General features: G+C 30.4%; 1 protein-coding gene across 5 annotated transcripts; it reads left to right on the top strand.

Moving 5' to 3' along the window:
- The first annotated feature begins 3,301 nt into the window (after positions 1-3,301).
- On the top strand, positions 3,302-9,021 carry LOC127287559 (dipeptidyl peptidase 3-like). 5 transcript variants are annotated; one of them, XM_051314555.1, is made up of 5 exons: positions 3,302-3,411; positions 5,218-5,515; positions 5,585-6,017; positions 7,310-8,617; positions 8,693-9,021. In XM_051314555.1, exons 2-5 carry the CDS (start codon positions 5,240-5,242, stop codon positions 8,854-8,856), a joined length of 2,181 nt encoding a protein of 726 aa, XP_051170512.1. In that variant the 5' UTR covers positions 3,302-3,411; positions 5,218-5,239; the 3' UTR covers positions 8,857-9,021. The 5 variants fall into 5 exon arrangements, with proteins under 5 accessions (XP_051170512.1, XP_051170513.1, XP_051170511.1 ...); XM_051314556.1 differs by having other exon boundaries at positions 3,319-3,411; positions 5,221-5,515; XM_051314554.1 differs by lacking the exon at positions 3,302-3,411 and adding an exon at positions 3,559-3,756 and having other exon boundaries at positions 5,221-5,515.
- Positions 9,022-13,633: the final 4,612 nt, after the last annotated feature.

The following is a 13,633-nucleotide window of genomic DNA, read 5'->3' as shown; positions in this document are numbered from 1 at the left end:
TAATCGTCCCTTTTAAATAAATTGAACATATAAGTGAACTGTTAACAATTGTGAATATTGAATGAACAAACAATTAGTGCTTCGTTAAATATTCAAATAACTATAATTCAGAGAGACATTAATAATCTGAATTATTTAACTTCAAGAATTATAAATATTCAAGCTTGAATAAAATTGGTTTTTTTCCCGAAAGGGTTTTTCCAATTTAAATCTGTGTTTTGTTGAAGAATCCTACAACATAAATTACTTATTATAATTAAAATAAGTAATTTCGAATTCATCGTCAATTCAAATTTTAAGCAGTATCCGCTTTCAAGAGGACAACGTGATTCAAGAATCCGTTTTCCTTTGTTAAGCTACGCAGATCCAACGGAAATATATTTCTGTTGATTCCAGGACGTGACAGTTTGCAAGCTCAGTGACGTCATCAAAGCATTGACACCAATCGCGAACAAAAAGTTTGGTTTATGATTTTAACCCCTTTCGCAGTGAAGCAAAAATAAAGCTTCAGTGCCCCGTATGTGGGAAAAAAAAATTTTTTTTTAAAAATTAATATTAAAAAAACCCGAAAATCTAAAATACCCATTGACAAGTTTATTGTATTGTTAAAATAATGAAGTAAACGATTATTAAAATAATGAAGTAAACTATCGATAATTTATCATATTTTGTGTCTACTAATTTCACAGGCACACAAAAAGTAAAATGTGGTTTGGCCGAGACACTACACTAGTCTATTTTCATGTATTTTTTCACGCTGAATCCGAATCCGAAGTCAGAATTATCAGATTGGCTTTTATTTTTGAGATAAACTCAAAAAACTGCTCAGAAAGAAAAATAAAATCAAAAAGTTACAAAATTTTTGAATGTCACTGCGATAGTGTAATTCCATGTATTTTTTGTCGCTGAATCCGAATCCAAAGTCAGAATTGTTAGATTTGCTCAAATTTTTGAGATAATTGCAATAAAAAGCAAGTAACAAAAAACTCAAAATACTCAAAATCGGTTTTTTGGAATATTCTTCAAAATTTGAGCCAATCTGTCAATTCTGACTTCGAATTCGAATTCAGCGACAAAAAATACATGGAATTACACTATCGCAGTGACATTCAAATTTTTTTTAACTTTTTGATTTTATTTTTCTTTCTGAGCAGTTTTTTGAGTTTATCTCAAAAATAAAAGCCAATCTGATAATTCTGACTTTGGATTCGGATTCAGCGTGAAAAAATACATGGAAATAGACTAGTGTAGTATCTCGGCCAATCAGCTTTTTAAGAAATATACCTCAAATTTCGATCAGATGAACATTATTTCTGGACCGTGAAAATGCGTGAAAAGTCATTTTCACGGCGGGTATTTTTGAATTGTTTTAAACAAAAAATGTTTTTTTAAGAAATATAATATTAAATAATTGTTTTAATATGTAAGAACACTTTAAAATAGTGATAGAGAGATGATTTGATTGAAAAATTTAGCAAATTTTGCTTTAAAACGTTTTCTGCTACAAGAAAGTGTAAAATGACGATGTTTGTGAAATGGTTTGTACAGTGTACATGTGTACATGTTTCTTTCAGTTATTCGAAACAATTAGTAGAATTTAAATTTATTTGATAAACATTTCAACTTACCGATTTATTTTCAGCACTCATTATTCATTACAAGTTAAAAAGAAACGACATAACATAAACAAAACTCTGAGAGACACTCACAAGGAAGAAGCACTGTACAAACCATTTCACAAACATCGTCATTTTACACTTTCTTGTAGCAGAAAACGTTTTAAAGCAAAATTTGCTAAATTTTTTAATCAAATCATCTCTCTATCACTATTTTAAAGTGTTCTTACATATTAAAACAATTATTTAATATTATATTTCTTAAAAAAACATTTTTTGTTTAAAACAATTCAAAAATACCCGCCGTGAAAATGACTTTTCACGCATTTTCACGGTCCAGAAATAATGTTCATCTGATCGAAATTTGAGGTATATAAGCACCTTTATTTTTTGTGTGCCTATGTGGTTTTTTTGAGATGCCGCTATAGCGGTCATGTACACTGGTGGCACGACATTTTTATGCCTCTATAGAGGTCAATAACAGTGAAGGGGTTAAGAAACTGAATTTTTTAATTATAAATATTAAATAATTAAAATTATTAAAAGCCGTCGAGAAACATTTGCATTAAAAATTGTAACGTTGGAAAAAAGGGATAAGAGGAACATAAACCAAACTTTTTTGTTCGCGATTGGTATCAATGCTTTGATGACGTCACTGCGCTTGCGAACCAACGCGTCAGTCACGCTACGCAAACATTTGTGACGCTCTACGACAAAAGGGACCTTAGCTCAAAAAAATCGATTTCGAGTTTTCGATGCCAATCGATAGATTTTGAGTTGCTCTGTCATTTGCAAAAAACAGAAATAGTAGATGTCAAATGCTTTTGACAGTATAATGGTTTAAAGACGGGCATGTCTCCCCACTGCCTCGAGTTTTTACATTCTGTCTTCGCCTTAAACGCGCCTCCTGTAAAATACACGCTCGAGAGCTAAGGTCACTTTTGTCGCGGAGCGTCACATTTAGGAACCTTTTGGAAAAAGGCCTATATAAGATAAAATCTAATTTTTTAAATATCATACTTAAATGAAATTTTCGAATATTAGGATATTTTATTTTTAAGGGGTTAGGGCGTACTCACACCTTTTGGCTGCCTGCCTGCAGGAGTTGTCATGGCAACGTGAAGGAGTAACAGAGATAGTAAATTCAAATTGGAATTTTTCTCTCTCTCTCTCTCTGTTACTCCTACACGTTGCCATGACAACTCCTGCAGGCAGGCAGCCAAAAGGTGTGAGTGCGCCCTTAAGTTTAAAAATTTTATGAGTAAGATATTTAAAAAATTAGCTTATACACTCAAATGCATTAATACTGTCCGTTCGATTGGACGGGATATATTTCTTCAACAATAAATAATTAAATTATCTAATTCAACAAATCAATCATTTTCTTTGTATACAATTTTTGTTGTTTATCATTAACTACAAAACATTCAATACTGCGTTATAGACAAGGAAAAAAGAAGGGCAAGTATGTCTTGGCCGTATATGCCTACACTTTTTTGTCCTTTAATAACGTACATGTTGTCATGACAACAAAAGGACAAAAATGTGTAGGTATATCTGGCCACGAGTGTATAACACTATTTGTCTCTTTCTACAGAGTTTATTCACTTTCTAGTGCACTCGCTCTGCGGAATCCACAGGTATAGAAGTACCTTAATTCGAGATTTTCGATATCATCGATTTTCTTTAATTCGAGTAAATTCGAGATTATGACTCAAGTCATTTTTAGATTTCGGTTTAGCAACTAAATAAATAAATATATATAGTTGATTTAAATTTCTTGAATTAATTGAAGGTATAGTAATATTTTGTATTTATTTTTTTTAATTTTATGATTAAAATAATTTTTAAAAAAATAATTTGCTAATTATACAAATTTTAAATTCATTTTCTATTTTAAATAAAATGATGTGTTGACAGTGAGATGACATTTTTTGTATCTGCCACAGCCTCCGGTGAAAGGTGCATACGTATGCACTATATAGGGGAAAATAATTAGTGGAATTTTTTTAAAAATAATGCTTAAATTATTTAGTAAATCAGATTTAATTATTAGATCTGTCAAATTTCAAACAATAATTGTAAAGCCATCTTTTTCAATAATCAAAAGAAATTTTCAAAATTTAGAAAATAATTTAAGGTGTGTTATATATAATGTATGCAAGAAAAATAATCCAAAATTTCATTTCATTTAATTTATTAATATTTTTATGTATGTAATTTATTTTTTTGACTCAGAGAAAAATACCGGTTAGGTTGAATAAGTTTTTTTATCATAATGTTAAAAATTTTTCTGTAACATAACAATTAAAATAAACTATAAAAACATGATAAATTCATAGATAAGGATATAAAGTCAAATAACCAGTTTAACGAAATATATACAAGAGTTTGTTATAGGTTAAGTTGCAATAGTGCCGGTTCATTCTGATTTCATTATCATTCGGGTTAAAAAAAAGTTTCAGTTCATTTGTGAAAATTATAATTTTGAAATTTCCAGTTCGAATTAAAGCCAAATAATAGAATGTTTTTTAAGATTTGTTACTTTCACAGTGTAATGTGTATTCTTTAATTAGAGACAAAAAAGTAAATAAATATTTACACATTAAATTTTATAGAAATGATTTTTGTGCAATAAACTTTTCAAAAAATATGAATAATAAATTCATCGTTTTCAATCATCTGTTTTAAAATTTGATGAAACTATCATTTTTACAAAAATTTTTAAGTGAAGTCACTACCTTTATTTTAAGTCCTTTAAATTATAATGCTCGCAGGAAGTTATATTTTTTTACATCATTTCGGTCCTAAAAACATAAGGTGGTCAAAAAAAAGAAAATTTTAATTTTTTACCATTTTAGAATTTTTTTTGTGAAAAAATTAATATTTTTGAAAATCCATGCGAGAGATTCTGAAGAATTATTAAAAAAGTGTGAAAAAAATTTGACGATGAAAAATTGTAAAAATTGTAAAAGAAGATTGATATTTAAAATATTAATTTTTTTAAGACTTTAATTTCTAAAATGTTTAAAAATTAAAATATCATCTTTTCGACCATCCTGCATGTTTTTAGGACCGAAATGATGCAAGAAAAAAATATAACTTCCTGCGATCATTAAAATTTAAAGGACTCAAAATAAAGGTGATGACTCCCCTTAACACTTTCAAAACAACAAAGCAAACAAAAGTATAAAATTATCTACATATTTGTTATTAATATTCTTAAAATATTTTAAAATTTTAAAAGTAACAGGTTCAAAAACATTTATTTAACATTAATTTAAACTTAAGGATTGATAATTGTAAATTTAACAAAAAGTTTCTCTAATCTTAAAAATGTTACAATTGTATGAAACTCTTATTTATTTAACAGAAAATTTTCTCCCAATTCAGAGAGTGATTGAAAAATTAGGGGAAAAAATATCATATTTTTTGTAGTTTTATTTGAGCACAAAAAAAATTTTCCATCTTCTTGTGCATGGTATTTTTAGTTTATTTTAAAATAACTGTTCGAATTGTGAAAGGAAATTGCTATTTAATAAAATTAAACATTTTTGAAATTTACAATAACTGAAATTAATTGTTTCTGTCTTGTTTACAGTAGAATTCGGAACCATAGAACAATGAGTAGTAATACATCTTTATACACCTTACCAAATAATCAACCAGTTGTTTATTTGGAATGTACAAAAGCATTTGATGCCTTAACTGACAGAGAGAAACTTTACGCTCACTATTTAAGTCAGGCAGCCTGGAATGGAAGTCTCATTACATTTATACAAACTTCTCCGGAGTCACCACTGCTTTTTGCTCTTCTTCATCAAGTTTTTTTGGCAGAATCCATTGAGAGTCTAAAGACATCATCGCTGGCTGCTGGTGTTTCTGAAGATGAATTCACTGTAAGACTTTTTTTAAAATCATAAAATGCTTATTTCAGTTATTAAAATTATGCTACTTAACATTTGCAGGCATTTTTGGTTTTTGCAAACGGCTTCTTCTCGAATGCTGGCAATTACAAGTCTTTTGGCGATAGTAAAATAATTCCTAACATGTCGGAGAAGAAATTCGTTGATGTAATTAAATCATCCGTCGCCTACAAGCAGGAAACCAAAAATTTTCAATCTATTCTTGATGCAATAAAGGGCATCGTCTTTTCAGTGGAAGGGAAATTAAAGACTCTGGGCCTGGGAGATAAAGGAATCACGACCTATTTTTCATCCAATTGTACAATGGAAGATGCAGATTTAATCAATGAATTCATGCTGCACAAAGGCTTAGAATCATACAATACCCGATGCTTTAAAACAACAGAAAATGGAGTTGCCTCTTATGAAATAAGATTAGCATCCATAGAAGAGAGCAATGATAACAGTATAACTTCATCTGAAGAAACATTCAAAAGTAAGTCATTACAAAAACAAACGCTTTTTCTTTAAAATATTCAAATTAAATATTTTTATATTATAATTTTAATAACTTTTTTATTTACTATCATCCACTGTAATTAAAAATATATTGAACTATTAATTTAAGAGGGAATGATTCCTTTGACCCGAAAAAAAATCAATTTTTTTTTTTGCTTAAACGATAGTTTAAGATTGTTTTTATCTGGAAAAATGAAACAAAATACGCGCTACGGTCAAGAATGAAGTAAAAGTTTGTCAGGGCAAAAACGGAATAATTATCAATTGCTTTTTTCATGATAATAAAATTTTTAACTGATTTTTAATTATTGGATTAAAACAACTTACTAAAAACTTAATTAATAACTAATATTATTTGAAAAGATAACATTTTTAATATTTTCATAAAGTTTAACCTCATAAATGATTTCTAACGTCACAATATTATCACTTGCTTTTAGCCTATATAAATAACTTTTGCACACAAACGAAAAAAATTCGTTTTTAAAATTAAAATTATATTAAAAGGATTTCTTTCTTCACTTTTTTTGACAGCGATATTGAATATTTAAGAAACATTCTTTTATTATAAATCAATAACTCTTAATTTTAAATAAAATACTTTAATAAAATTAATTAAATCGTAGAATTAATTTTTTATGTATCCAAATATTTTTTTAAATCCAAAAGCAAAATATTATCGAGTTTCATAATAATTAGAATTAACACTCCGCTTATTTTTCTATTGCATATTGCGTTCGAAAAGAACAACAAATCGTTTTTAACTGGAAAAATGTTTCTTTAACCTATTTATTCAGTAAATTTTCTTAGATTTAATTTTTCAAAAAGAAAACCTTTTTAAATATTAATTCTGCATTATTAATGTACGAGAAGAACGTATTTTAGGATACCATAATAAAAGTTTAATAATTATAACTCTTTAAATTAAGATCTATTTAAAGGATGGGACTCTTTTGAGCATTATGTATATGATTGTGAGATAGCGAGTAAATGGTGTGAAAAATTCGGTGGTGATAAGGTATGCAGGGTTAAGATGTTAACTGATGATAGTTGTGATGATTGTAAAATAGAAATTTGTAGGAAAATTTGGCAACACAAAAAAATGTAAAAATAATGTCAAGTTTTGATATGGGTGTCACGTGAACAACAAATTTTTTTATATTTAATTGAGTATTAAACCAAGTCCACTTCTGGGCCGAAAGGCTGAAGCTTAATAAATAAATAATAATTAAGATCTATTTAATCTAATATATTTTTAAATGTCAACAGACTCGCAGTTCAAAATTACGAGAGGAGACTATAGTCAGTTGCTGGCGATCGTAGTAAAAAATCTCGAGAAAGCTAAAGCCTACGCTGCGAACAATACGGAAAAAAGTATGTTGGACAGATATATTGCTCACTTCAGCAGCGGTTCCCTCGAAGAGCACAAAAATGGTTCTAGATTTTGGGTCAAGGATAAATCTCCAGTCATAGAGACGTACATTGGATTTATCGAGACTTACAGAGATCCAGCTGGTCAACGTGGAGAGTTTGAAGGTTTCGTGGCGATGGTTAATAAAGAAATGTCTAAGAAGTTTGCCGATTTAGTGGACAAAGCAGAGCAATATTTACCGAGATTACCATGGGGTCGGGATTTCGAAAAGGACGCGTTTCTGAGGCCTGACTTTACTTCCCTTGATGTTTTAACGTTCGGTGGCTCGGGAATTCCGGCGGGGATAAATATTCCAAACTACGATGAAATTAAGCAATCGGAAGGATTTAAAAACGTCTCCTTGGGAAACGTGATTCCGGCGAATATGAAACAGGACGTCATGATGTTTTTGACTGATGAAGATCAGACGCTGATGCACAAACACCGAGTTCCAAGCTTCGAAGTTCAGGTTGGTCTCCACGAACTGCTTGGACATGGGAGTGGGAAACTTTTGAAAAAAGACAATGACGACACTTTCAATTTCGATCCAAGCACAGTCGTGAATCCTCTCACTGGGAAGCCGATTGACAAGTTTTACATGAAAGGCGAAACCTACGACTCCAAGTTCGGCACTATCAGTTCCAGCTACGAAGAGTGCAGAGCCGAGGCAGTTGGACTTTACCTGAGTCTGGACAAGGACGTTCTCGGTATTTTCGGTCACTCGGGACCAGAAGCTGACGACATAATCTACGTGAATTGGATGTCACTGATATGGGCTGGGTGCGCAAAGGCTCTCGAGATGTACGAACCCTCGACGAAGACTTGGCTGCAGGCGCACTCCCAGGCAAGATACGTCCTCATGAGGGTTTGCATCGAGGCTGGAGAGAATTTCGTCACCGTGGAAGAGACGGAACCGGGAAAGAACTTGAGTTTGAAAGTTGACAGAAGTAAGCTTAATACAGTTGGCAGGAAAGCCGTTGGTGAATTTCTGAAGAAACTTCAAATTTACAAAAGTACTGGAGATATCGAGGAGGCGAAGAGAATGTACGATAAGTACAGCGAAGTACCTGAGGCTGGTCCTCAACCTTGGGCGAAATGGAGAGACATTGTTCTCGCCAATAAGCAACCGAGAAAGATTTTCGTCCAATCGAACACGTGTGTTGACAGTAAGTGGACCAATAAGTGTTTTTCATTTTTATTCCCTTTCAACAAGAATAATTAAAAATAATGTTCTTTTTCAGAAAATGACGAAACGAAAATTGATTTGAAGACTTACGATGCCACTTTTGATGGTTTCATAAAATCGTGGACGGATAGATTTCCTGATCCTCAAGTTTCTCGTATTTTGGTTGACCTTTGGAATAAAGACGCACACTTTTTCAACATGGAAACACTTAAAAACTGAAAAGACAATCCATCTTTTGTATTAACTGTTTTATACTTTACACACTGCACTAGCCCCTCAACAGCTGCAGGCGACAGTCTTCCTTGCTACCTCCTGCATATGCAATTTTATTTTTTTTTATTGAAGTTCATTGGTAATAAAAAAGATGAATTACAGTGAAAACTATCAACGAAAGTTTTCCGTTTCTTAGCCCCTTCCATATAACAATGAAACGATAAAGATTTTGCATCTCATGCTGCCTGCAATAATAATTTATATATATTTTAGATAATACATTTTTTCGTACTTAAATTTTCAATAATATTTTGCACTCACTGATCTCATAAAAAAATTAAAGAATTCATCAAACATTAAAATTATATAAAAACCATTTTTTTTTCCTCTGAACATAATATTATGGCTTAAATTTTCTTTGTTTTGTATGAAATTAACAGGGTTGCCACAGACCTGGAATTGTGATTGAAATTTTGTTTAGTCATGCGAAACCTCGAAAACCTAGAAATGTCAGGGAATTTTATGAAATATCGTTCTGAAAATTTAATTTCATGTATTTGAATGAAGAAAATCTCAAGTTTCCAAGTTGAATTACAACTTATCTGTTTTAAATTTAGTGATTAAAGTTGAAATCAACATGAAGTTTTTAAATCTTAGTCTCTATTGGTCAAAAATGTTCTCTTACATAATACGGTTCATTAGTTCCTTATGTAGTTCGAATTTCCAGTGGAACGAATCTCATAATTGAATTCATTTTTATTCAGCAAAATTTTATAAAGTGGAATTAATAAATTTATACTAATTCAATAGATTAAACGACTTTTTCAACATTTTAGGGTTTCGTACCCGAAGGGGGAACCCTATTAATGAGACTAGTGAAGCAAGCCATGTACCCCCCCCCCCTAGCGGCCACACGAATTTATCTAGAGGGCTGAAATTTGGTACACATATGTATTTTGACGTGTAGATTACAGGAAAAATATAGCGAATCTCATAGGAATTGATTATCATAGCACTGTCAAGGAAAAACCATGAATTTTTACGAAAAATCCCTAAAAATGACTTTGTACCCCCTCCCCCCCTGGTGGCCACATTTTTTCACATAGAGAGCTCACATTTGGTACACTTATGTATTTTTACGTGAAAATTACAGGAAAAATATAGCGAACATGATTCGGATCGATTTACATAGCGTTGTCAAGGAAAAATCAAAAATTTTGAAAAAAAGCGTTTAATCCTCCTAGCGCACACACTATTTGACCAAGACAGTTCATATTTGGTATACATGCGTATTTTTGCGTATAGATTACAGGAAAAATATAGCGAGAACGATTGGAGTTGATCGATTTATTTATTGAATTTTTATATGCTAAAGAAGGACATGAACGAAAAAATTAGTTTTGAATAATTTTTAAAAATTTATTTTTGCGATAGATTCCTGTTTAAAATTTTTATGAGCTATGAATTTTACTTTATAAAATCTGGTTAAATAGAAATTCTATCTTGTTGACATAATATAGAAAAAAAGGAAATCATTTTATTTTTATATATCTGGTTTATAGTATTATTATTTATTTATTTATAGTCCACATACCTTTCGGTTTAGGACGAACTTCCGATTTATATATTTTCGTATTACATAACTAAACTAAATTTCACCCAATTAAAATTAAAATTAAACCAAATTAAATTAAATTTGTGGCTTATAATATAAACGAGTAAAAAAAATCTTAGGTGAATAATTACGACTGACCGAAAAAAATCAAGGATTTTATCGTTTTAGTCAAAAATTGTAAAAGTTAGGGGGCATGTTATGTCCGATTTTTCGCTTTCTAAACGCTTCCATTGTTTTTTTATGTCATTAGAATCATTTGAGGTTTTGTTTTTTGTGCGCTCATTGGTCAAAAGTTTGTCACTTCAAATGACGCACTCTTTTTTAACCAATAAACCTGCTTTCGCTTAATTTACACTTCCCAAAGGCTTTCCGGACACTCTAAAGAAGTTTTGGATTTTCGATTGGGATGCCATTGAATTCAGCGCACCCAAATAAGATTAATACACGGTACGCCCAGTTTGTTCATTAGAACTAGCACAGTGAAATTATTTTAAAAATTTGTTAGTTATTCGCATGAATATCATACGGAAAAGTGGTCGAATTTAAAGAGAAAAATTCCTTTCAAAAAACGTCCAAAATTCGTATAGAATTCTGTTTCAAACCGCTACACGAATTCTTTTGTAAGAATTTAATACGAAGTCTAAACGAAACCTCCCCCACAGCACCGAAACTTTCCTAAAGATTCATTTGAAATATTCGGAATATTTAATTGCAATATTTAGTGAAAATTGTGTAAAAATTTAAATGTCCCACTTGAATAAATGTTCAGAAAAGTTTTACAAAGTTTCACACTAAACATTTATTTAATCGGGACATTTAAATCTACACAATTTTTACTAAAAATTGCAATTAAATATTCCGAACATTTCAAATAATTCTTTAGGAAAGTTTCAGTGCTATGGGTGCTGAACGAATTCCTCGTTTAGGTTTAATTTTTAAAGAAAACAATTCTAAATCTAGACTTTAATCAAAATTATTATCATCGAGATAAATATCAATTAAAAAAATTTTAATCTTGCTTTAATTTAGTTTTTGACAATTAGTCTCACGGAACCGGATTATGTAATCCTACAGTATTTTTGGTTACTGAATCCAAATTTGTTACTCGTTTGTCTCCTTCATGTCAGGACTAAAATCTATTGGACAGCTCAAAGTGCCAAAGTAACACTTTTAATTTGAAAGTATCAAATTGCAATTAATTGATACCAATCCCAGTTAAAAATAATGACGTCGTAAACGACGTACACGGTGGGCTTGAACCATCTTTTAAAAAAAAGTCTTGCGAAATGTGATTTTTCTGTGGATTCCAACAGTAGAGATCTCCCTGAGTATTTTCCAACAAAAATGAAAATAATCCATCTGGCCGTTTTTAAAAAAACTAACTTTTAGTATTTCGATCATGAACTCTGTATACAAGCACCTTAACCCTCGGAGCACATACTGGGTCACACAGACCCTGTCATTAATTTCAATGAAGTGTAATTTGAAAAGTCGGCAATACAACACGAACCTAAGGCCATATAGTGGTAACTAACTAGTAAGGAATAATAAGTAACATGATAATCCAAAGAAAATAATAAAATACTAGTAAATATGTTATTAAAAAAGTATAGTTTTAAAAAGTTGTGTCGAAAATCACATTTTTATCGTCTTAAAAGTTACCTTCGTTAAACTACAATATAAATACCTTTTTTAAAAAATAAAATAAGGTTGTATTTTTTCCCTTATTCTAACACACATATAAATCCCAATTTTTAGCTTAAAATATTAAAAATTACAAAAGTTACATTTTTCTTTAAATTCAATTTTTTCTTTTTAATTAGTTAACTTCACGAATTTTTTTTCAATATGCAAATAATTTAATAATATTTCTAAACTTCATATTCTTATTTTACAAGGTTCAATGAATAAAAAAATATTTTTTTTGTGTTGATCAGTCCAATAGTTCAAAAATGGGGGAGTTTTGTAAAGTAAACAGGGTCACAGCGACCAAGACTGTGCTACTTGTTCGAAAAAAGAGGTGTGTGCTCCGAGGGTTAAAAAACCTACTAAATCAAATTTCATTTCAATTTTCATAAGTACTCCACCGTCCGACAAAATTCAAATTTTTTTTTCACACACGAAAAAATCAATGATTTTCAGAAACTAGGACCAAAAAAAAGATACCCGTGTCTGGCCGTTTTGCTAGATCAGGTCATTTTTTGCTTTTAGGGGTAAAAACAACCCTTAAATGAAAGGTGGTAGGAAATCTTGTACAAATAAAGAATTTTTTATGAATACTGGTATCTCGGGGTTATCCGGGTCGCTGATTACGAATCTGATGTCAGATTTTCAAAATTCAAAATGGCAGATCCAATATGGCGGTCGAAATTTATAAAAATTCACCAATTCATTTGAAAGTTGTTACTTAGGGGTTTTTGGGGTCGCTGATTACGAATATGATGCCAGATTTTCAAAATTCAAAATGGCGGATTCAATATAGCGGTCGAAATTTATAAAAGTTCATCGAATTCACTTGAAACTTGTTACTTGAAGGTTTTTGGGGTCGCTGATAACGAATATGATGTCAGATTTTAATAATTCAAAATGGCGGATCCAATATGGCGGTCGAAATTTATAAATATTAATTATTTTTTATAAAACTTGGTGTCTAGGGGTTTTCGTGTCGCTGATAATAACATAATAACATTTATAAATTTCTACCACCATATTGGATCCGCCATTTTGAATTTTGAAAAGCCGACATCAAATTCGTAATCAGCAACCCCAAAAACCTTCAAGTAACAAGTTTCAAGTGAATTCGACGAACTTTTATAAATTTCAAACGCCATATTGAATCTGCCACTTTGAATTTTAAAAATCTGACTTCAGATTCGTACTCATTACTTGGGGGTTTTGGGGTCGCAGTTTTAAAAGAAATTCTACGTAATTTTATTTTGTAATTTAAGCAGATTTATTTATTGAATGTTGCGCTAGAGCCTCACTTGTTTAAAAGAACCATAAATCGTTTCCATGCCATGTAAAGAATGTTTATTATTATTATTATTACTAGAAAATTTTTTTAAATGAAAAAATAGTAATTAAAAACAGAAAATTTGTGCTCTTTAAGAAAATTATTGTTATTATTATTATTTAATATACTCAACAAACATTTTTAAAAGAACTATC

This window comes from Leptopilina boulardi, unplaced genomic scaffold (assembly GCF_019393585.1).
Source record: "Leptopilina boulardi isolate dan_hultmark-lab unplaced genomic scaffold, ZJU_Lbou_2.1 LbouV2_371, whole genome shotgun sequence".
Taxonomy (NCBI): Eukaryota; Metazoa; Arthropoda; class Insecta; order Hymenoptera; family Figitidae; genus Leptopilina; species Leptopilina boulardi.
Note: the sequence above shows the minus strand (reverse complement) of the source record. Positions and strands in the feature narration are given on the sequence as shown.